This window comes from Rhincodon typus, chromosome 38 (genome assembly GCF_021869965.1).
Source record: "Rhincodon typus isolate 14 chromosome 38, sRhiTyp1.1, whole genome shotgun sequence".
Lineage (NCBI taxonomy): Eukaryota > Metazoa > Chordata > Chondrichthyes > Orectolobiformes > Rhincodontidae > Rhincodon > Rhincodon typus.
Genome location: NC_063369.1, coordinates 6,710,419 through 6,733,817, shown reverse-complemented (window position 1 = coordinate 6,733,817; position 23,399 = coordinate 6,710,419). Strand labels below are relative to the sequence as shown.

The 23,399-nt window shown below is 38.8% G+C and overlaps 1 protein-coding gene across 3 annotated transcripts; it reads left to right on the top strand.

Moving 5' to 3' along the window:
• The first annotated feature begins 3,961 nt into the window (after positions 1–3,961).
• On the top strand, positions 3,962–19,460 carry LOC109935586 (tetraspanin-16-like). Of its 3 annotated transcripts, XM_048618076.1 has the most exons (7): positions 4,041–4,131; positions 6,826–6,928; positions 8,630–8,827; positions 13,695–13,802; positions 17,100–17,252; positions 17,376–17,459; positions 18,654–19,460. In XM_048618076.1, the coding sequence occupies exons 2-7, from the start codon at positions 6,857–6,859 to the stop codon at positions 18,708–18,710; spliced, it is 672 nt and encodes a 223-aa protein (XP_048474033.1). In that variant the 5' UTR covers positions 4,041–4,131; positions 6,826–6,856; the 3' UTR covers positions 18,711–19,460. The 3 variants fall into 3 exon arrangements, with proteins under 3 accessions (XP_048474032.1, XP_048474034.1, XP_048474033.1); XM_048618075.1 differs by lacking the exon at positions 6,826–6,928 and having other exon boundaries at positions 3,962–4,131; XM_048618077.1 differs by lacking the exons at positions 6,826–6,928; positions 18,654–19,460 and adding an exon at positions 17,597–17,711 and having other exon boundaries at positions 3,962–4,131.
• Positions 19,461–23,399: the final 3,939 nt, after the last annotated feature.

The window sequence follows — 23,399 nt, the reverse complement described above, 5'->3', positions numbered from 1 at the left end:
TGTCTATCAAGATCATAAGATGATAGCCTGACTTAAAATGAAGACATAGAAACAGCTGCCAATGAAGTGAGCATTAACAAGCAGCAGGTTCTGCTTTGAAACTTTTGTTCTTTGCATTCATCTCCTTGGTGAACCTGATATTTGTCTCAATACAGGCAATAATGCCTCCTCAGACAGCAAATTTACAAAGTATGCAACACATAACAATCTTTGGTACCTAGAGAGTGTTGCATTGCAAGATTTCTCGAGTTTATTGGTGTACATGAAGCATTGAGTTAATGTACCATGATCTGCTAAATGTTTATACATTCAGAACTAATTTGATGTCCTTCGGGCTTTATGAACAATGATTTTAAAGAATAGACTTCATCGTTCAGGAGTCATCTTCAAAGTTGCTCTTTCTGGGCAAATATATGGAAGATAGTGGAATGTTAAAAGGAAGTTCAGAAAGCTGCTCATTGGTTGCACATGAGCCTAGATTTTGGCACAAGACAAGGAAACATTACATGGTCAAATGAATATAAACTATCATCTAGACCATGCTAAAGAAAATGACAGATCTGATTTTCACCTCAACTCCACATTCCCACATACCGTCAATATCATCTGACTCCCTTGTTTGTCAAAAATCTATTTACCTCAGCCTTAAAAATATTTGATGACCCTACTTCCACTGCTCTTTGGGAAAGTGTTCCAAAGACTCATGATCCTCTGATGGAAAGAAATTCCTCCCCAACTACAACTTAAATGGGAGACTCATTATTTTTAATCTGTCCCTTCTTATTTCACCCACAAACGGAAATTACAGTAGTTACACCTCTTAAAGATATACAGAAAACTGAATGACTTATCTTCTGTAGGTAACTACTGATATTCTGAAATGATCTTGAAGGATTAAAGATAAAGGCCATTTTAACCATGAAGAATTTTGGCCGGAGATCTGTTTAGAGCATGTGACATATATTCTTCATAGTTTTGTGTTATAAATCAGAGCGTAGAGGAAGTGCAATCCCACCAAATAGAGTTTCATGCACCTTGTCTGATGAGACTCTTGTGTAAAAGTATCAGTGACAGGATACAGAGAGCTGCTGGTGCATTCTGTCCTAATGGGAACCTATCCACTGGGTATTCTATTTTCTTTCAAATCACACAAATATATCGGGATTCTCACGTGAGAACAAATTTAAAAGGAAAACAGTGGAAAGGTTGTCATGAGAGGTTCATGAACCCATAATAGTAACAGAAAAACCTAAAAAAAACAAGAGACACTTGGGCCAGTACTTCTTCAAATAATCTTCTCAGTCTGTCTTAAATGAACCTTCAGATCTTGCTCAGTCACTAGCAGGTCTGGTCACTTATTTTATATGCAGGCAAGAACTAAATTCAGCAATATACTGGCTAAAGTACAAAAATTAGACAAAATAACATTGTGACATTAATGTGGCCATGAATCAGTCCACAAACAAGCAGATTCTGGATGTGAAATCAAACTGGGAAAGAATGTGTGGATATCTATTGTAATAGATTCTTGCCTTTTTTCACACTTGCTGATTAGTAACTTTGAATTTGTGTCCAAATATTTCACAATGCTAATCCAAAAATGGACCATTTTAATGCATGGTAGCATTTAGCAATTGATTTGAACAATACTAGCTGAACAAAATACCCTGAAAATACTTTAAAAATTCATCACACTAATATTCTACATTACCAATGCTTTTCATTTTCTTCATTTTGCAGGACATTTCTATTGCTAAATTAACAAGACTTCCATTCAATGTTAAATCATTCCTGTCACAATAATTATTCCAATAACATTCAATCCTGTTCCCAACAGATATTCATCTAACTCTTGTTGAAGATTTTAATTAACAAAGTTAACTACTTTCTTTAATGCACATACCCACTAATATGTGGTGATGGTGCAGGTGGATTTCACCTAATCTTGAATCTTACCTGAGGCTCTCTGATTTTATCATATAAATATTGGGTAAAAATCCAATTAAGTTATTTTACTTCTACTCATTCATCCCAGCATTTGAAACATCTACAACTCCTTATTTTCACAATGGAATATGTTCATTTTGTGAGTTTGTTGTCTCAAGGCTTCAATTCCCATAAATCTCCTGTCAAACTCTCAACTATTGTAAATGTTGGATCTCACAAGAACTTCCTGAGATGCTACAGCTGGACAGATTCACTGCCATCAATCCTCTGATTTGGTATCTGTCTACATTAGTGATGCCAAATGGAGAAGGGTACCCACACATTATCGTACACAGAAGACTGGTTCAGTCTTGATAAACAGCTTAGATATATTAAATATTCCTTAATAGCTAATTACATTGCATCTGATGCACATAAAAGTCTCTTGGCTCAACTTAGGAGCAAGTACAAATTACTGCTACTGAGACATTCTTAACACTTCTCCCTAAACTCCTGCTAGAACAATCCTTTATATCCTGAAGGCAGAGCTTATCTCATGATTTAAAAAAAGACACGAGGGGCAATTTTTTTCATACAGGGAGTGGTTCGCTTCTGAAATGAACTTTGAGAGGAAGCAGTGGATGTGGATATAGTCACAACGGTTAAAAGACATTTAGATAAGTACACGAATAAGAAATAAAAACAAAGTTGCTGGAAAAGCTCAGCAGGTCTGGCAGCATCTGTGGAGGAGAAAACAGAGTTAACGTTTCAGGTCCGGCGACCCTTCCTCAGAACTGATGGTGGCTGGGAAAATGTCAGTTTATGTGCAGCATCCACAGTTCTTTTGGTTTTTACACGAATAAGAAATGTTTGGAGACATAAGGCCAAGTGCTGGCAAGTGAAACTAGTTTAGTTTGGGATTATGTTCGGCATGGGCTGGTTGGACTACAGGATCTGCTTCTGTGCTGTATCACTCTACGTAGGCTGAAGCATTAGTTGCTTTTCCTGAGCAAATGTAAGAGATAATATGCTAGATTTGGACAGGCAAGCCCAATTCATTCATGAGTACCACAGCAATATACAACACAATGCATCACCATTTGATGCAATGTGCACATTATTTTTCAAATTTATTCCAATGATCAGTAATGCTGGACGGTACTTTTATTCATTTTTCTATTTTTTTCCCCTAAGAATTTGCACTTAAGAATCTGTACCTAGGTATCTTGGTACCTAAGTGGCAGCTTGTAAAGATTTCACTGTACTCATTCAAGTATATATGACAATAAAGCTAATTCTAATTCTGTCCATCTGTTTGGAAATGCAGTCACACTTCGTCCCGCATTCCTGCACGTGCCTGATCAACATTTAAATACAAAAATGACTTTTTTGCTTCCACTTAGAGTATTCCAAATCCTGGCAAATATCTGAAAAGAAATTCTCCCTGTCTCTCCTCCAGATCTTTTTCCATCTGACCCTCTCACCAGAGAGATTGTTCTTATCCCAATTCCCTCCAAGAAAACCTCCCATCGTCTTTATTCCCTTTTAAGACACCTCCTAACCTTCTCCACAGCAAGGAAAAGAGACCCAATGCAACCTCATTAATGAACCAACTGAGTTTTTATAGAACAATCTATGTTTTTCCCTGATGCTGACCAACAAAATGTCACTATAAACCTGCTGAACATTACATTACAATTTAGGAAAGATGGGATAAAAAAATTCAACACTTCCAAAATATGAATGCACCACCATGATTCCTCATTATATAAAACAGAAATTCATTGAAATTCACTTTGTTTTATACTCCTTGTTATACATTTGCAACTTAATGAAAAAAATTTTTAAGGAAAATGTACATGTGGATAGCTAACACATTTAGAAGCAGAATTTTCAGTTTGGTCAACTGAAAGAAGATTGACTTGCTCCCCATTCCCCGAGTAAAAATATCATTTTTTTTTAAAAAAAAGCCATTATAAGGCTGGTCAAGTTTTCAGACCTTTTGGAAGGGTGTTGTGCAGTGACGAGACATGTTCCCACAATAGCTTTTTCCATCTTTTCGATCTTCGCCCTGTTTTCAGTGTCAGGAGAAGGGACAACATGGCTTCCCGCGCGTGGGGTGGCCGTTGGGCCTCGAGCTCTCAATTCAAACAGGCTGCGGGTTCGGTTCCAGTAACTTCAACTCCAAGGAGCAAGCTCAGTCTCGTAAGTGTTTCTAACTCAGTCAGAAAGGAAAGAGTAATTTTACTCATATCTACTCGATTTTGATTAAGTTGAGACTTGTCGAGAGTGGAATTAATGCTTTTTTTGTTAAACGGTCGAGTGCACATATCACCTTCTTCAATATTTGTCCTGGAGTCCTACCTGGCTTTTTCTTTCTCACCACAGTTTCGTTGAAAAATAGGGTAATATTGAAAATGGAGTCGGTTATGTCGAATTGTATCAGCATCAAACTGGGGTGTACTGCTTTTGTTTCTTTCAATGTAAAGAACTGATTGTACAATATTTTTGCATATCACCACGACAAAATTTATTAAGTACAGCACATAACCCAGAAGAACACTACACAACAAAAAATATAGGTTCAAGCAAAATAATTGCCCTCAAGGAAACATTTAACAATTGGAGTTTTTTTTTATTCAAAGTACTTAATATATTGAAGAAAAATAGATTTTGTTACAGGCAAAACCTGTTTCTTGTTTCTATACGAAGGTGAATCCCAGCACTCTTGACTGTCCTGTTACAGATGGTGGTGGTATTCTGCAAGAGCTCCAGTGATTAAAGTTGGAACAGTGATATAAACTGCTTTAGCAACTGACCCATAGGTATTTGTGGCGAGCAGGAATCATGTTGAGCTGTCATGTCGTCTAGCATAGCATTTGATGACACAGGCTTTTAGCAAGATGTGCACTCGTGCCAATAAGATTTTACTTTTTTTGTGTGTATGTGATAAATTGTTTTAAATCCCCAACTGGTAACATCGCAGCAAAAAAAAAACAGGGCACTTGGGACCTAAGTGACCAGGGTGCCCAACAGCCATCTCCATAACCAAAACAATTGAAATTTTTGTTATAACAATACAATAACTTGAAAGGGAAGTGTAAATCAGTGTGTGAATGCAATGCAGAATCAAAGATAAATAAAGAAAAAAAAGGAAGAGTTAAGAAAAGATTTTTTTTAGTTTTGACATTCTTCAGCAATTATTCTTGAACAAATGAGATTCCACATTTTTAACGGCTAATTTTCAGTTCCCTAGAAGTTGACCGGCAGTAATTAACACTTAACACATAGTGAAAAGGGTATTTTGGATTAAACAAGACTTAATTTGCTACAGTGAATTTAGTTCGTACCTGCCTTGTGAGTAGGACAATTTAGCATCATTCAATCTATTCATAATTCTGGCATCAACTTTTGGATTAGTCCTTTTTAAACATCAAGATATGTCAATGCACAGAAAAAGGGAGCTCCTATTCAGTGATGATACTTTGAATCTAAAGGGGACTCGCGCCCTGTGACTCAGCCACAGAGTAATTTGCACTGGGCTCGATCACAAATTGGTTTAATTTCTTTGAGAAAAGACAGTCCAATGCATTTGTACCCATAGCATGCTTCAGGAATTTTGGATCACTGATAATTCTCCGAACCAATACCTTTAAGAGAATCAAAAACAGAAATTGCTGGAAAAGCTCAGCAGGTCTAACAGTATCTGTGGAGAGAATAGGATTTTCCCAGCTACTATCAGTTCTGAGGAAAGGTCACTTGACTTGAAACATTAACTGTGATTTCTCTCCACAGGTGCTGCCAGACCTGCTAAGCTTTTCCAGCAATTTCTGTTTTTGTTTCTGATCTACAGCATCCATAGTTCTTTCGGTTTTCATTTATCTTTTTAAGAGAATCTTGATTTGATCTTCTTGCAGGTGATCGGTTGTAGATATTCTGTCGTAGCACCAAAATGTTCCAGTCTTTGTCAAAAGTATTTATGTCAAAGTTCGACTTCAATAGTTCATACTGTGCAGGGGAAGCTCACTATTTGTAACATTACATAAAATGTATCTTTAAAATCAGATTACCCACACAAACACAGCCAGCTAACGTTAACTCAGTCATGAAATCCTCATAGAAAACTTAAAAAAAGGCATATATATTTATTTATGTAGAATCTTGAATCCAAAACAGAAAAGAAACAAACCCTTTATTATCCATAGCAAGGATGTTAAATCCGAAAGGGCAGTAATATAGTGAAGGTGAATTGTTAGAATAATGCCTGACAGGAAATCAGGTAGACCAACACCATGAAAATATTTGCAAATAGAATATCAGTTAGGACATCACTAAATGACTAAACCAACTCTATTGCAGTTCAATGCACCAATGATCTGCATTATAAACATTTGGGAACCTCTGCTCAGCACCTCAGGGTGCTGTAATATCTTAGGCTAGCGAGCATTCGTCACTTTCATTAGGTCATGACAAATGCTGATCAACAAACCTACAAGCTTAGGGAGTGTTTGTTTTCAGCAATGTTATGAATGCACTGAGAGAATTCAACATGGACAAGGTAGTCTTTGTGGGGTACCAATCTACAAAACACCAGGCCTGCGCAATAGAGAAGGTTGAAAATTGAACAGAACCACATCATTCCCAACAAGTTTAAATGAGAAGTGAGGAAATCGATACAGTGGGCAATGTTTTGTAATGGTATAGTCTGCATTAATCACAATGTTATCCATCTAAATAAAAGCAAACATTCTTATAAATACAGTAACTATATTAGTGCTGACAATGTAGTTGTGAAAAGGTTAACTGCTGTTGATCCATTCTCAAAGCATGCTCCATCTATAACTCTTTTTACACTAATCACGTGTCCAGTTTTTTTTTTAAAAGATACTTTCTTTTTAGATGGTGTAACTCAAATAATAAAAAGCTGACAATGGAGTCACACGTCCAGAGTGTTTTTTTCTGTATAAAATTCTTAATGGTTGGGATCAATGCCGTCATAACTGTAAGTACTATAAAATATCTGTACCAGTATATTGTACATTATCTTTGCATTAAAGTGCCTTCCAGCTGAAAACAAGGCTCTTGCTGTGAGTTAAGAAAGTGTCATTTCATTCTTGCACCACGGGTCAGCTCATGTTGGGTTGTTGAGGTTCCCCTATCAATTCCACTCATTGCTGCCCAGAATGTGTGACATCTTACAATGTGGAAGTGCCAGTGTTGGACTGGGGTGGACAAAGTCAGAAATCACACAACACCAGGTTATAATCCAACAGGTTTATTTGAAAGCCGAGGCTCCAAAAGCTTGTGCTTTCAAATAAACTTGTTGGACTACATTTTATGGCAGAGGGTCACAGTTTTTATTCGTGTGACTTAGGACCTATCTGGTTGCTTTCCATTCTATCGATTAAGCAAAAGTATTCCTTGCGTCTTAGGAGTTTTTCTGTTTTTATTTCACCTGTGAGTCAGGTACCAACCATATGGAGAATGTTACAGATATGTACGTTTAGAAGACTGTAAGTTATGGAATTTTACTTAGATAAATTCCCCACAAAACCTGTTATGGTAAAAGGAAATTATGTGTGATATGAAGGAACTGGTTTGAAAAAGGAAACCTTTATTTAATACTTGCGTTCTCACCTGATATTCACATTCCCAACTTTGGAGCCACTCTCCAACTCCAGCCTCAGTGTTAACCGATGGGATTCCACCTGAACTTTTCCCAGTATAAGCTATGCTGTCATTGAATGGCACAGCAGATTTGATGGGCTCCATGGCCTACTTCTTCTCTTAGATCTAATAGTCTTGTATCTAATATTAGTTGGTCTCTGATGTAAAGAAAGGCCAGATGTAGAAAATATTTATATAACATTTTATGCATTATATGGTTGGGGGAATAAGAACTTAATTTCAAATGATAGGTGATTAATGATTATTAAAAAGTAACATTTTACTGACTATCACTATCTGCACATTATTTAGGTTTATGCAGAAATATTTCAATTTTTAACATGTTTAATGATAGAATCTTTCATTTTGAAATCTTTGTAATTTCAAGAAACTATCTTGAACAGTTCCACATGGATTATTAAATTGATAGCATAATTTTATATTAAAAGGGCATTGTGCTTATGCCTTTTTAATTGAAACAAATGAGATTTGAAGTGAAATTCAAATGTACTGCACTCACAACTAGTAGGAAAGTGTAAAAAGTCTGGTTAATCACAACTCTGATGCAAATCAGACTATTGTGATGGATTGGGATGAACATGTCCTTTGCTTGGTGGCTTTGAAGGTCCTTCATGGAAAGATGAACAGTTTTAGCCCAGTTCTTTGTGGTCATTCATGTACAAGTCTGTCTTTAATCTGGCACAGAATTAGCAGACTGATTCAGAAAAGACCACAGGAGAGCTGGTGTAAGAAACACAACATCACATTGACACAGCTTGCCTGGCTGTTTTGAGGTTTGGGCTATAGTCCACTGTATGGCCTGTTTATGAGAGCTTTGTACTTCCTTAGTTGCCACTGTGCTGAACACATTGGCACACCATGTCAGTGCTGACCCTGTGAAACAGATCAGTCTTCCATTCTCCAAAAGCTTAATAAACACCAAAAACTGCCTTCTCAGTGAAGATTGTTACCAAGAAGACATTACTTCACTAGACCGTGACGTACTGGACTGCAATATTGATGTGTTCTCTTCTAGGTTGCTGGTTTTGTGCTTCTTGGATTCGGTGTCTGGGTAAAGATTCATGGTGATTCCATCCTACAGATCCTGGGATCGCGGGCTGGGCATTTCCTGAATGTCGGCTATTTCTGTATTGCTGCAGGGTGCTGCCTTGCATTGCTAGGGTTCATTGGCTGTTGTGGTGTTATCAAAGAGAGCAAGTTACTTTTGATGCTGGTAGGTTCATGAAATTGCTCTTAGCACAGATTTCTAAAGAATATTTGAAACTGAAACTATTTTACGTAATGACATGTAATGCCAGATAATGACATGAGTGTCCCCTGTCAACTGGAGAGCCAGTCAGCAGCCTCATGTAATCTCTTTTTAGGAAGGCCCACCAAATTAATTGCTTCTCTGGCGATTAGTGTTTAATAACGAGGCTTCCCTAGGGTTGAGAACCTATGCCACCACCCCCACCGTCCCCAAAAAAGAGGCTCTTGCGAGAGCTGAGGTCTGTAGTTGTCCATTACAGGCAATTGTAATGACGGTACACCCAGGTAAGGGCTTAGGATAGCCAAGGGACATGGGTAGTGGATGAGTGAGGGCAGGATAGCCGTTATGGCGAGGGAGATCACCCTAAAGGAGAGAGAGGGTGGCTTTCAACCAAGACCCCTTGCCTTTCCCAATGTCAGTCCCTTGACCAATAATTGAGTTCCTTTGAATGAGGGAACCTGCAATATCACACCCCCTTTACCTGCAATCGCAGAAGGTGTAGCACCTGTCTGTTTACTTATTCCCACTTCACTGTCCATGGCCCCAGATACACCTGCCAGGTGAGGCAGCGATTTATATGTACTTCACTCAATCTAATCTACTGTATTCACTGCTCACAATGTGGTCTGCTCTGGGAGACAAAATGCAGACAGGGCGACTCCTTTGTGGAACACCAACGTTCTGTCCACAAAAATGACCCTGAGCTTCCTGTAGCCCGTGACTTCAACATACGACTGTGTTCTCTGACCAACATCTCTGTCTCAGGTTTGCTACAGTGCTCCAGCAAAGCTCAGTTTCTGCTTGGGGACTGTGCAGCCTTTGGGACTCAATACTGAGTTCAATAATTTTAGAGCCTAAACACCTTCTCCCATGTCATTCCCCCAACCCCACTCACTGGGCCTTGTCATCACATGGGCTGCTACCAGAAACAAACTATTGTCAGCCACTAATGGTCCCCATTAGCAGCTATTGATTCTCCCATTACCCATTATTTTGCATGCCCAACTGTTTTTCTCTGTCTCTGGGCTCCATCTCCACCTATTGTTTATACCTTACCCCCGCCCCCGCCCCCCATACCCCCTCCCCACACTCCATCTTCAGCACATGCACCAACCTTTTCCTAGCTTTAATCAGTTCTGAAGAAGGGTCGCTGGACCCAACACATTAACTCTGCTTTCCCTCCACAAATCCTGCCAGACCTCTGAATTTTTCCAGCATCCATTGATTTTATCTTTTGATTTTTTTGTAATCTATCCTGACAGCGTTTGCTTTTCAGGCTTCCTGCCTTGTAACTCATCAGCCCACAGTTGGTTGAATACCAGCAGCAATGGGATGAGGCCCTTAATTGGGCATTAAGTGCCTCAGTGGTCTTCAGGGCAGGAAGGTCATCCATGAGCCTTCCAGCCCCAGACTTAATTGGGACAAAGGCAGGAAGGCAGCTGGATCGCCTACTCATACCCTCCACCCAAAGAAATGTTTACTCCCCTCAAAATCCACCTTGGGGGAGGGCATTAAATTTTGGCCTTTGTGTGGGCCGTTTTAAAGGCATATGATCTGATACAATATTGTCTACTGGAGACTTTGTTATACATGAGCTCTTTAAGCAGTGTATGACGCATCTGTACACCTCTGAGATGTGGGTCTATGTCTCTGAAAAAACATCTTGCAAAACTGTAAAATAGGTGTAAACAATTAAACCTAACCATGAAATGATGATTATTTCAATTTTTTTGTCAAAATCATCCCCTTCGTATTTAGTGAAGCAATAAGCACTGTATCTTGTTGTACATGCTGCCTGGTTTACTGCAGAGTATAAACACCATACTCTAGAACCCCTCACAAATTGCTCGAAGCTAGAAAGAATCCCTAAATTAAAGCAGAGTCTTTGAATATTGTACTGTTGTCCTCTGCAACTGGCTTAGAAGGCATGACTGTCGTGGAGCCATTTTCTGGGCTGGCCTTTCCACCTCAGTTGTGTTGGTTTTACAGGAGAGAAAGGGAAACTGACTGCCTTTTTCTCCCTCACTCCACTGAGGTTGAGGTGCTCTGGATGACACTGTGCTCCCCAAGTGATGTGCTCTCTGCTAACTGTCTATGGATAATTAAAATCCCTTGGAAGTAGCAACAGACCTACCAGAGTTCCTATCCTCCTACTCTCAATTAAAATATTGTAGATATGTTGATTCAAAAAACATCAGACTTTCTAGATGCAAAAGCTGGACTCTATATGCACTAATGATAATGCAATGTGTTTTGGTCTCCTTGTTCTGGGCAACTCCTGTGACTTCCTGCTGAGGAGGAGTTATTTGTGTTACTTTGTGCAATTTGGTCATTACAGTGGGGGACTGTGAAATTTACTGTGGGAGTTAATCCAACCTTATGAAACTGGAAAAACATGTTGTAGATGCTACATCTTCCCCTGAGACTACCATTTCCCTATAACAATTAACAGCATTTCAGCTGTGTTTTAGTGAATACCTAATTTGAATATTTTATGATTGTTAAATGTTTATTATTGCAGATTATCTCACCCAAGTTGGGGGAAAAAAGGTCCACAACACCATCCCTCCCTTGGTATTCTTGAATAAAATAACAAAAATTCCCTCTTTTATTGCATGTTCAACAGTATAAAATTACACAATTAAATCTACATTTATTGTATAATTTGTGAAAAACTTTTAAATCGTTTAATGCTTAAGTGTGGTGAAATTGCATTTCAAAATTAATATTTTTCTTTTTAACTTGCAGTTCTTCTTAGTCATGGCAACGATTTTTATTGGAGAAATATCTTGTGCAATTGTCATTTTGGTCTTTCAAACAATTGTAAATATCACTCCTTTAGTCTTAGTCCTGGTAATGCGGATCCTTTCTGTATTAAACACGTGATATTCCTATGTCCTAAAAATGGCTACCAAGGCACGTCCTTCCTAATCTTTCAGCTTTGCAACTCCATTTCAAACCCTTGTTCCTTAATGCATATCTAAATACTATCACAATTTTCTCACTAAGATATCATCACTGACGTCTCCCTCATTCTCTGCATTGAATTGTACCTTCGTGACCACTTTGCCTCCGTGATTTCAAGCTTCAGTTTCAATTCATCACCATATTCTTTCTCCTGAGCTCACTCCATCCTTTCCAGCCTAACTCCCCCTCTGTGTAATCTCTGCCCCAAGTTCATAGGCACCCCTTTGACCATGCCATCTCAAACATACCAAACACAGGAGTTTTCATCAGTGGACTGAAACATGCAAATGTACTGCTTACAATAATGCATGCATTTTCCTTTCCCCTTAGGTAGCTCTCTCTGCATGTTATCTCTAGCTTTCACTTTTCTCCAAAACCCTGAAGTGTTTCTGCATCGCATGTATGCTTTTAAAACAGATTATTCAAGGCTCCTCAACTAGGCTTTTTACCTTGTCCCCCACGCCGTAACAATAGCTAAAGTCACAAAAGATATTTTTAACTGTCCCAGCCTCTGTCCTTCGGCACCGTTAACTGTTGTGTCATCTACCAAGAAACCACTTGTGCAGTCAACTTCAAAGCAATTCTTTTGCTTCATTCTGCAAAACACGGCTGTTGCATTATCTTCAATGATTTCTTTCTTCTTTTTCACACATGCAACTTCTGGTGTAACTCATGGATAAATTCCTGACCTTCTCCACTTGTCCATATAAACACTACCCTTGCCAATACTATTCAGGAGCCTGGGTCAACTTCCATGTGTGTGCCAATGTCACACAGCTCTCCCTGCCTGCCAAGTCCATTCATCTAAAAACTGTAACTATGCTTTCCAACCTCGTATCATCAACACTTGGAGCAGAGCTAGTATTTTTTCTCACTTAATTTTGGTGAAACCAAAACCATCATTTTGGGCTGGGAACAACATCTCAATTTCCCCAACTGCTATCTCAGCCTCAATGAACTGTCCAAACCCCAAATTCCATATACCTGCATTGCTTTCATCTGTGTTCATGATATTAGCTGCCTACATCTCTCTCTCTTACCTATTCCTTTCCAAAACCTTAATCCATGGTTCCATCATTTAAAGATTCAGCTCTCCTATCCTGTTTGCCTGTTTCAATTGTTCACAAGTTATGCCTACTGTACCCCTGTATCTTTCCCTTTTACTCCGACTATTCAATATCTGTTATTTTGTTCTGCTGATGGGGTGTCTTCCTGCAAGTGGAGGGGCTATGGAAATGTAAGTCACTGTTCACAACAAGTTTGTGCATTTTTAAAACCTAAACTATTATTATTGTTTTTATTTCTGCTTTTCTCACACTGTACCTTGCATATTGGTATATTTAGACTGTAATAGCCCAACCGCCTGCAATATATTTCTGTGGAGATGATAACCATTTGCACAAGGAATTTGTTCAGGTGTATGTTATGGGTTATTAAAGCAGTGGTTACTTCACTGAACCAGTAATATATAGGGCCTACATTCGTAATAAGTTCTATTGCTACCATCACAATTTAACAATTTTAACTCAGTTTTTAAAACCCAGAAATACAAAACAAAATGACAATATCAATAGTGTAAAAACCCAACTGGTTTACTGATGTCCCTTTGGACTTGGAAATCTGCCATCCTTATCTTGTCTGGCCTTTATCTGACTCCAGTCACCCATCAATCTGGTTGGCCTTTACTTGCCCTCTGAAGTGGTCTAGTATCCACTCAGTAGTGTCAGGGCAACTGAGGATGGGCATTAAATACTGACTTTGCCAGCAATATGGATGATCCAAAGGTGGGTCACAAAAAGAAGGGGTGGGTGGATAAGCAGAAAGATGCACAGTTACTGAATGGTAGTATTTGTATTCTTCATAGGTTGCAACTGTATTTGAAGAAGAAGCACTTTACTTGTTAAAAAACAACTACACTGGATATGGTGACAAAAATTTTGCAAGTTATGGATGGGATTCTGTTATGGCAGCTGTAAGTTAAACACATTTACAGTGCACATTACTGATGTAGTTTTACAATGACATTGGCATGTTGACTCAGAGGCAAGGAGTTCACGAAACAACAGCAAGAAGAAAAGTTGGTTTTAAAAAAAAACAAAGGTGACTGAGGGAGAAAATTGTGGCTGCTAAATGGCTGAGCATTTTTATCCCAGGTGCTGCTAAGTTACGTGGACCATGAAGACTTCAGTTTGATATCTGGTTTGTTTTGTTAGCTTTTCTTATTCAAGCTATATGAATGCATGGACTTTGGATGACCAAAAAAGCTCCTAATGTATTTGAGTTAAATGCTTGAGTTAGATTTCTGTTTCTTGGGGCCATAGTTCTTTTCAGTCTATTTGATGGACAGCTCTGGAACTACAATGTATCACTTGTGGGTTAGTGTTTGCCAGTCTGCATCCTGCTGAAACTAACAGGATTATAAGGTTAATCAAAGGCTTCTTGTTAACAGATAGTTTCTCATTTTACATGCTATGTTCCGAGAGTTAGTTTTAGGTTGGAGTTAGTGCAGCAGTGGTATCTTTGCTGTTTTGACATTTCAACATCCAGACTTGGGCTGGTAAGTGGCAAGTAATATTCATACCACACAAACACCAGTCATGACAATCTTCAAAAAGAGAGAAACTAACCGTCACTCTTTGAAGTTCAGTGCTGTTACCACCACTGAATCCTGTGGTTTATTATTAATCAGAAGCTGAACTGGACCAGCTATACAAATAGAACGGTACAGAGCAGGTCAGAGACTAATAATTCCATGGTGAGTTACTCATCTTCTGTCTCCCCGTGTCTCCTACCATCTACAAGGCACAAGTCGGGTGTGTGATGGAATATCATCCACTTGCCCGGATGAGTGCAGCTCCAACAATGCTCAAGAAGCATGACAAAACAGTCCACTTGATTGACACCCCATCTAATGCTTTCAACATTCACTCCCACCACCACCATGCACATTGGCAGCAGTGTATACCATCTACAAGATCCACTGCAGCAACTCACCAAGGATCCTTCAACGGCACCTTCCAAGCCTATGACTTAGCTATGTAGAAGGACAAAGGCAGCAGATACATGCTCACCCCATTGTTTGTAAGCTCTCCTTCAAACCACTCACATTCTCAACTTTTAAAAAATTTGTTTATTGGATGTATGCCCATTCCAAATTACCCTGGAGAAGTTAATGGTAAGCTGCATACTTGAACTACTGCAGTTTTTAGGATGCTGGGACATCCATAGTGCCATTAGGAGTGATGTTTCAGGATTTTAATCCTGCCAGTATGAGTCACCTTGGACTTGAAACTATAGTTCTCACTGTCATTGGGTTAAAATCCTGGAAATCTCTTCCCAAAAACATTATGGATATCTCTACACTCCAAGACTTGCGGTGATTTAAGAAGACCGCTCATCTCTATCTTCTTGAAGGCAGTTGGGGTGGCATGTTGGCTCAGCGGTTAGCACTGCAGCATTATAGTGCCAGGGACCCCGGTTCAATTCCAGCCTCAGGCGACCATCTGTGTGGAATTTTCACGTCCTCCCCGTGTCTGCGTGGGTTTCCTCTGGGTACTCTGGTTTCCTCCCAACGTCCAAAGATGTGCAGGTTAGGTGGATTGCCCATGATAAATTGCCTATAGTGTCCAGGGCTGTGCAGGTTACGTTGATTAGCCATGGGAAATGCAGGGTTGCAGGGATAGGGTAACAGGGTGAGTTTGGGTGGGATGCTATTCGGAGGGTCGGTATGGACTTGTTGGCTGAATGGTCTGTTTCCACACTCTAGGGATTCTATGAAATTGGGGGTGAGCAACAAATGCTGGTCTTGCCCGCATCCCATAAACAATGGAAAATTGAAGAGCATTAAAGTTTGTTATTGTAAATATCATGCTCAAATAAGCCCTGACCTTCTTTTACATACTTCTTTTTTCAACCTATGTCTAGTGGCTTATAACTTGAGTCACAGTGTGAATGTCTGTATTCTTCTGTTTTCTAGAGTCCACAAGATCATATGGTGGTACATAGTATATTAGTAAGTCAGAGTATTGGGAGAGGGGTTCCCTGACTGTTAAGAATCAGTACATTTATGCAGAGTTTGGGTAGACAGAAAAAATCATTTTGATGCATAGGAAACATGTAGCCCACCTACATGAGTGACACTGGACACAAGATATAAATCAACCTTAAACAAATGAAAAGTGTGCATTATTTCAGAATTAGGGTTAATTGAGGAAATTAGAATGTTTGTTCTAGAACTACTTTAAGTAACTTAACTCAGCAGAATTGGAATGATTTTCAAGGCACAAGATAATTTGTTACTAAGTTTGAAATTTTCCCTGGAAAGAGTTGATTTTCATTTTTGGCTTTTAGCTTCCACGACACAAAGGTACTTCAGAGAGGTGATAGAAACGTTTAACACTTTGTCTTCAGCTGCTGCAGAATTTGTCAAAGTCTACAGAAATGTGCAAATTCATGAAAGATCATCAACTTCAAATATTAACTTTGCCTCTCTCTCCACAGATGCTTCCTGATCCAGGTTTCTCCAGCATACGTAGTATTTTGCTTTTGTAGATAAACAACCTGTTTGGAAAACAACATCCCGAGATGTGAAAGGAATGCTTGTCGTATGATGGAAAATTACTTTTTTATACTAAAAGTGTTATTCAAAGGTTTTTATGGAGGCATCTTATAGAAGCATCTTTATTTTGCATTAGACCAGCATTCTACCCAACCAGAGAGCTGCTGACACACAGTGACAGGGAATGGACTCCAAACTCACCACTATTGTCACTAGATATGAAAAGCATACGTAGCCTCTCCATGCTGGAACAAAATAAAGTGGAGTAGTAATTGAAACTAAACTGAATCTACACAAAATGTAAACATTGAAGCAATTATTTCAAAATTACATGTAAAAAAGGCAAAATACTATGGATGCTGGAAATCTGAAACATAAACAGAAAATCCATTAAATGCTCAGCAGGTAGTTGTAATGAAAGATTGATGACGTGGAACACAGATGCCACCTGCATTTCCCGTTGCTTTTAACGGTACACTTTTAGATTTTAAGAAGCTGTAAACAAACCCCAAGCCATCTCCTGACTGAAAAAGGTGCACTATAAAGGAATGCTTGGAAAGAAAAGCAGCAAAAAGTCACAACACAAACAACAAAATGTCAAAAGAGGTTCCTTTGTATTTATCAACTGACTTCTTCATTATCATCAGTTTAGATGGTATTTATAACATGCTAGAAGAGTTTCCTGAAGGAGCATTCTTTTTGCTATTTCAGTTTCATTGCTGTGGGTTAAATAATTACACAGATTTTATAGAATCATCCTATCAAAAACTAAAAGGACGTCTATATCCTAAGAGCTGTTGTCGAGACCCTGTTTCTCCTGACTGTGATGGCTTCGACACATCAGATACAATTATCTATTCAAAGGTAGGGGATTTTCAATGAATTGCTGAACATTAAAGATGTCCAGAAAGATTGGAATTGATATTCAGTTTTATTTTACACATATTATGGTGAAAAAGGATACGAATTTCATCTTTTTTGTTTAAGGGCTGTTTTACTGCCGTAACCGCAATGATCAAAAGGAACAGTGCTGTTATTGGTGGCGTTGCTGTTGGGATTGCTATGATAGAGGTAAGATCAATCAATAGCAGTCAAACATTAGTAGTGGATTTTTCTCTGCTTGTCAGTGATCATCGATCCGTGGCAGGTTAGAACTTACTATATGTTCAGGTTAACCCTAATTCCCAACAGCACTGTTTGGATTTCAGTGGAGGAAGTAGGGAAGAACTGAAAGCAGCAGTCCAACATTCAAAAACAATGAGAGATGAGTACCATCCAAGTGGTTTGCAGTGACTTAAGCCCTCAGACTCTCAGAAACTGTCGTATGTGAACACTGGCAGGGCAATTGTTGAGAAGATGAAGGTTCTTTGGCAACCAGCCAAGCACACGAAGTCTGAAGGGAGGTGGCACAAAGCAATTGGTGCCAAATCCACCATCAAACATCTGTACAGTGCTCAGCTGGAAAGGAATGTGTTCCAGCAAAACTGAGATTTTGCTGCAAGCATGGCACACCTTTACACTACCCAGTGTGCCAGAAACCCCCACCATCTCTATCATAAGCACACTACTTCTTCTACCATTCCACAGTCTAAGATATCATTTTGTGAAAATGTTTGACTAAGGCACGAGTGGTGTAATGGAATATCTCACTGATAAAGAAAGAGCCTTATGACATTTTATAATGTCACACACAATGATTTAGTGAGATGACAGAATGTGACAGAAATCAGAAAGGTAAAAGCTCACAGGGCATGAGAAGCGTCTAAGTATGAAACAGTTCTTCTATAGAAGTTGCTATTACTTGATAACAATCGACAGATGAATTTGAAAAGATACTGGAAACATAGTCTTTGAATATTATTAAGGCAGAGGTGGATAGTTTCTTCTTAAGCATGGAAGTGAAAGTTTAGTATAGGTAGGGGGGAATGTGAATTTGAGGTTACAATCAGAGCAGCTATGATTTTATTGACTGGCAGAGCAGGCTTGAGGGGCTCAATGGCCTACTTGTGATCCTTGTTCATATGTAAAATATGAAAAGTTAAAACACTGCCTTGACAATCTGAAATTAAAAATGAATATGTTGCTGAGTAAAATTCTGTACCCAGAATGTTAACCTGTCACTCTCACTTTGTGTTAATAAATTGTGGAAAGAAAGTGCAGACCCAGCATTTGTATTTTTTGTTCTAACACAGATTTGCTGTTTGGGATGTTGATTTCCACTTGCACTGAGATTCTTAACAATGTTTCTTTATTTTCTTTGTCAAGGTGTTAGCAATGGCCATTTCACTGACATTATTCATCAACCTTTTCCGGATCGTATAGTTTGGACTCAGATATCTTGTGTTTCTATTGGGCTCTGTTTGATCTATTAAGTATGTATTGTAAATAAAGGATTGAAAAAATGGATGAATAGGAACAGTTGCACGAAAATATCCTGAAAGGATCCCAATGCTATCATAATCCACTCAAGCATCAGGCTAATTGTTTACTAGGAATTCAACACTGTCATAATCCACTCCAGCAGCAGACTAATTGTTTAATGCAACCCATTTTCATTGTAACTCAATCTCTGCCACCCATTCTTTTATTTTTTATATGTAAATACTTTCCTTTGTGTCATTAATGTGTTATTCATGATCTCATTGAGGAAGTAATTTGTGGCATCATTACTGTGTGATTAGGAGAATTCACTCTGTGGTGGCTTTATTGGAAGCAACACTGTTTCATCGTGTAGATTTATTTATCTACATGCCTTGCCACATGTTCTTCATTGGCCACATCCATTAGCTAGGGATCGTCATAATTTATCGGAGTATTTCAGTGTGATGATCCAGACTGCAGCCTGCTTTTTTTTTCGTACAAAGTGCCCTCTGCTAAATAGTTGGCAGCTATGAACTAAATTAAAATAATTCTTAGGTGCTGTTTTTGCCCACAGGCTGCGTCAATGTAGAAATCATAATTACTCAGTTGAAACAACTGTAATATTCTCAGTGAGCATACACATAAGCAGAATGCTGTAAATGGATGGTGCAGTTAGTTTTTAGTGGTTCTTTCCAACCACACTTCTCTCAGTTTGCCTGTATGAGTTAATGTATTCAAATTCAGAATGTATTTATGGTTTATGCAGAAGATGTTTTGGATTGTTGCTGTCAAAACCTCAAATAAGAATATTTCTAACTGAGAGACAAACATTGTTGTGACTGGGGCATCCATTTAATATTGTTTGATTAGGGATGGTAGGGGTTGTAATTTTATAATATGATCAAGAGATTCCAATCATATCACGAACCACATGACTTTTGACCTAGTTTTGTCATTATAAGTCTATGATGAAGTTATAGTCTTCTACCATCTGTTTTCTTTATTTTAAAAGTAAATATATATTCTATCCTTTTAACAAATTAGTATACTTTTGATTTAATACAGTATTTTCTAATAAAATGTGAATGTTTGATTTCAGTCTTAAAATATAATTTATTATTATTACTTGAATAATTTATATTTCTATTAACCTGGTTGGTGCCGTAGTAAGTTGTCAGCTCACGGTTGCAAAATTTCTTTAATTTTCACAAAGTCAAATTTCTGAATGAAGTAGTCTTTTGATTTTTAAATTTTTACTTTGTTCATAGTTCACGACATTGAACCTGGAAAAGTAACTAAATATTCAAAATTGCGACATATCTATTTAGACATGGGACTTGAGAAAATATAAGAATACACCAAGAATACATACAAGCAGGTTTTCCTTCTTCAGTTACTTACAGTGTGATACAAAATTGTGTTTCACAGGGAAATTCTCCTTGAAAGGTTGAACATTCTTCAGAGTTAAACTGCATTAGATAATTATCACTGGCCTTGGTTTCAAACTCAGCACAGACAGGAGGGAGATCCTCTATCTCATAATAACTGCTAAGTGTTTCATTACATGTTGAAATGGATAGAAATTCACAGAAAATGGGGATACTTCTGTGATACAGTCAAGGTTGCTTTTCTGCGGCTGTGATTGTGGCACCTCCGGTCACTGTAATGACGATTAAATACAAAAACAAGAAAATCAGCTTTCTTCCTTCCTACTGCAGAACAAATTGCCAGTGGAATCATAATCACCAGAAAGACAATAAATGCTGGCTTCATTCTGCGAATGAATAATAAAGAATCCCTCATGAGTGTTTGTAGTGCAAACCCAGACTCAGTCATGGACAATCCTGACTGAGAAGTGAAGCAAAGCAGGATGGTGTTATAGCTATTTGACAGCAGATGAAGTGCAAATGCAGAGTGGTACTAAAAAAGATGTATAAAATGCTCTAGGGTTTTGAAGTTACTGTAAAAAAAAATGAGAATACAGTTTAAAACTTTAGGAAATACTTTCTCACTTTCTTAATATTTACACTCTGTCTGTTGGAAGAGAGATTTTTGTTTTGTCCAAGTATGTATCTCCTAAGCATTCAATCCTCAGCTGGTTCAAAACGAAGCACTGCAAACAGATAACTCGTTGACTTGTAGCCGGAATCACTTGCTACATCCACTGGCGTTGATGATGTCAAGACAACCTTCATGTCACTCTTCTGTCCTGAGTCATGAACGTCTGCACAAACTGGTATTGAGAACTCTGACACTGAGCTGTGAAGAGTATACAAAGTATACTCTGAAGTCATGGAGTTGAAACTGACCTATAATTGGCTGTTGGCAAACCGTCCTCTCTGGACAGACATCAAATACATTTTCTTGCATGATTCAGGGGTTAGGAGAGAGAGATAATGGTATCCACCTGGTGACACCATCGAGCGGCCTTATCTTTTTATAGGGCATGGGTTACTCACCATGAGCACTGCCTGTTTTAAAATCAAAAATGTATTAGGGTCTGAAAAACTCTCAGGATGTTGAAATTTCTGCCAAGAGAAAAAGTGCTGAAATTGTAATTTTGTTCCTCTTTAGCTGAGCACATGATTGCTTCCCTTTAAAGATTAGAGGATTTTAGTTCAGATCTGTTAATTACAGCCAAGTACAGATCTGGTGCTAATTTTCAAAGTAGTTCCTGTAGCAGCTTTTAAGAGAAATTTGGTCCAACTCCTTCCCAGCTACACTGACAGTTTCTGTTTCTCTATTCTTAAGTTAGTGTCATCTTTACTGCACTTATTCTTACTTGAATACAAACATTTCAAGGAGGGAAAAAAAGAGGACAGCATTTCTGCAAATGTGCCAATACGCGGTGAAGTAGATACATTCAGATTATTTTTTCGTTTGGAAGTGCCGAAGGCAGTTGTCTCAGAAGGTTCACATGACCCAAAATGTTAACTGATTTCTTTCCACCAGTGCAGTCAAACCTGCTGAGCTTTTCCAGCAATTTATGTTTTTGTTTCCGATTTACAAAGCCGCAGTTCTTTCAGCAGAAGCAATAACCCTTTCACAATTGCTGAAAGTAGATTAAATGAGGTTTAGACGTTGAAGGGAGAATCCTCATGATAAACTGCATTGCTGACCAATAAAAATGATGTGGAGTGCCAGTGTTTGACTGGGATGGACAAAATCAGAAATCATATGACACCAGGTTGTAGTCCAACAGATTTATTCGAAAACACAAGCTTTCAGAGCCTCAATCCTCCTTCAGGTGTCAGACACAGAAATTATAAGGAAAAGATCAAAGGTTCACACCATTGATGAGGATGTACTAAACAAACCTAAGATGCTGTTAAATCTTTAATCAGTTAGAAGGTTTTAATTGATAAATATGTAAATCTCTGGATTCCTTTCAAGTCATGGATGAGGAGGAATGAGACGGACACCTGAAGGTACTGAAGGACGCCCTCATAGGAACAGGACACAATGCTCAACTCATCGATCATCAGTTCCAACGTGCCACAGTGAAAAACCATAACGACTTCCTCAGAAGACAGACACGGGATACGTCCGATAGGGTGCCCTTCATTGTCCAATACTTCCTGGGAGCAGAGAAACTACGCCATGTTCTTTGCAGCCTTCAACGCATTATTGATGATGATGAGCACCTTGCCAAGATCTTCCCCACACCTCCACTTCTCGCCTTCAAGCAGCTGCCAAACCTTAAACAGACCATAGTTCGCAGCAAACTACCCAGCCTTCAGTACAACATCGACAACAACACTATACAACCCTGTTATGGTAACCTCTACAAGACACGTCAGAACTTCAACATGGACGCTACCATCACACGTGGGAGCAGCACCCACCGCGTACACGGCAGATACTCATGTGACTCGGCCAACATTGTCTATCTAATACGCTGCAAGCAAGGATGCTCCGAGTCATGGTACTTTGGCGAAACCATGCAGACGCTACGACAACAGATGAATGGACACCGCACAACAATCCCCAGACAGGAATGTTCCCTCCTAGTGGGGTATCACTTCAGCAGTCAAGAACATTTGGCCTCGGATCTTTGGGTAAACGTCCTCCAAGGTGGACTTTGGGATACACAACGACAGAGTCACCGAACAGAGACTGATAACCAAGTTCGGTACCCATGAGGAGTGCCTCAACCAGGATTTTGAGCTCATGTCGCACTACAGGTGACTCCACCACACTGTACACTCTCTCACACTCATTTTTACACACACACACACACACACAAAAACACACAGTCTCTCTCCCTCCCCCAAACACACACACTCTCTCTCCCCCTCACACACACACACACTCTCTCTCTCCCCTAACCTCCCCTCTTTCTCTCTCTCACACACACACGCATGAATCAATGGGGTGAATTTGTATTTGCAGATACATTTTATTTTGTTCAAAAAGCACACAATTTATAGACAGTCAGTCAATATAGCGTTTTATAAATTCCTACTTTAGAATAAAACCAGTCTGACTCCAAACTAAAACACAAATAGATTCTGAATAAGGCCTCACACCTAACATGCATTGTCTGACTTAAAATGTCACCTCTTCTTTATACTAATAAAACCTTTAGTTCTCTCAGGCCAGTGATTTGAAAGGAATTTGAGGATTTACATGTACATATTAATCAATTAA

What these genes read in the sequence shown, in the direction of transcription:
- LOC109935586 (XM_048618075.1), top strand. Translation starts at nt 4,027, where the DNA reads ATGGCTTCCCGCGCGTGGGGTGGCCGTTGGGCCTCGAGCTCTCAATTC. An exon ending in ATACAATTATCTATTCAAAG is followed by an intron (nt 17,253 to 17,375) that starts GTAGGGGATTTT and finishes TTTTTGTTTAAG; the next exon opens with GGCTGTTTTACTGCCGTAAC. An exon ending in TTGGGATTGCTATGATAGAG is followed by an intron (nt 17,460 to 18,653) that starts GTAAGATCAATC and finishes TTCTTTGTCAAG; the next exon opens with GTGTTAGCAATGGCCATTTC.